This window comes from Pyxicephalus adspersus, chromosome 6 (assembly GCF_032062135.1).
Source record: "Pyxicephalus adspersus chromosome 6, UCB_Pads_2.0, whole genome shotgun sequence".
Lineage (NCBI taxonomy): Eukaryota > Metazoa > Chordata > Amphibia > Anura > Pyxicephalidae > Pyxicephalus > Pyxicephalus adspersus.
This window is the reverse complement of record NC_092863.1, coordinates 107,962,381-107,963,914: the sequence shown is the minus strand read 5'-3', so window position 1 is coordinate 107,963,914 and position 1,534 is coordinate 107,962,381. Positions and strand designations below refer to the sequence as shown.

At 46.2% G+C, this 1,534-nt stretch overlaps 1 protein-coding gene across 2 annotated transcripts in view; it reads left to right on the top strand.

Moving 5' to 3' along the window:
• TLN1 (talin 1) overlaps positions 1-1,534 on the top strand; it is a gene marked incomplete in the record, with an annotated part of 33,219 nt that overhangs the window by 4,552 nt on the left and 27,133 nt on the right. For both annotated transcript variants that reach the window (XM_072413635.1, XM_072413634.1), the window contains 1 exon segment: positions 511-571. In XM_072413635.1, coding sequence (XP_072269736.1) covers positions 511-571 — 61 coding nt within the window.

Here is a 1,534-nt window from a genome sequence, read left to right as displayed (position 1 = left end):
GGGCAGTGGATGTGGCAGTGGATGCAGGATGGGGTAGTGGAAGGAGTGTGGGGTTTGCATGGCTTACAAGAGGGGCAGAGAGATCAGATTTACCCCAAGTCAGGTTTGTTTGGGTGCCTCCCCAATCATCTGGTTTCTCCCTTTAAGGCAGGCCCCCTCTTCCCCAATCTGGTTCCCTCAGGTATTCAGGCCGCACTCTGGTTCCTTGATTGACTAGCATTAGGAGAGGTAAAGATATCCACATTAACACATAGGGGGCAGTATATTCCAATCAATCCCGCCGTGTTTTCGCTCACAGCCAATCCAATTTAGTTCATATGAGGACGCATTCTGCCACCTAGTGGCCAATTAATAAACAAGCACATCAGGCACCATAGATAATGCTCTTATTTACAGGGGAATCATTTACAAATACAGCGCATAATAATGTTCTCTTTCACATCTACGTATGTATTTACATGTATTTCACAAGCTATTTTAAGGATGACAGCAGACACTTCTTCATTACAGCCTGAAAGATTTTCTGCCAAAAGAATACATCAAACAAAAAGGAGAACGTAAGATCTTCATGGTGAGTGTGTGGAATGTGTGTATGTTATAGCTGATTATTATATACTATAATTATTTATTATAGATCAGTATTAGCCAGGGTATAATAATTCATCTAGTCATAGAAGACACTTTCCTGTATAATATAGGTCAGAATATATGAAATACATGTAGATTGTGTCAGTATCACACCGGTATATGATAATGTTTTATCATTATACACCCCCCCCATACACAGACTTGTTATAACACGTGTATTATATGCTCGTCTGTTGTTTTATCTCAGACACTGAAGACTAATTATTGATTGTCTATTAGAAATTGGGGATAACCTTCAGCTGTATGAGGGAATCTGCCCATATGAATATGTGATGTAAATAATAAAGATCTTGTACTGTGCTCTCTGTATAGGGGGTGTATGGAGGAGGTGCCCAGCGCTCTGTATGAGGAGTGTATGGAGGAGGTGCAGTGCTCTGTATGGGGGGTGTATAGAGGAGGTGAGCAGTGCTCTGTATGAGGGAGGGTGTATGGAGGGGGTGCAGCGCTCTGTATGGGGGGTGTATGGAGGAGGTGCAGTGCTCTGTATGGGGGTGTACAGAGGAGGTGCAGTGCTCTGTATGGGGGTGTACAGAGGAGGTGCAGTGCTCTGTATGAGGGGTGTGTATAGAGGAGGTGCAGTGCTCTGTATGGGGGTGTATAGAGGAGGTGCAGTGCTCTGTATGAGGGGGGGTGTATAGAGGAGGTGCAGTGCTCTGTATGAGAGGGGGTGTATGGAGTAGGTGCAGTGCTCTGTATGGGGGGGGGTGTATAGAGGAGGTACAGTGCTCTGTATGGGGGGTGTATAGAGGAGGTGCGCAGCGCTCTGTATGGGGGTGTATAGAGGAGGTGCGCAGCGCTCTGTATGGAGGTGTATAGAGGAGGTGCAGTACTCTGTGTGTGGGGGGGGGGTGTATAGGGGAGGTTCAGTCCTCTGTATGAGGGAGGG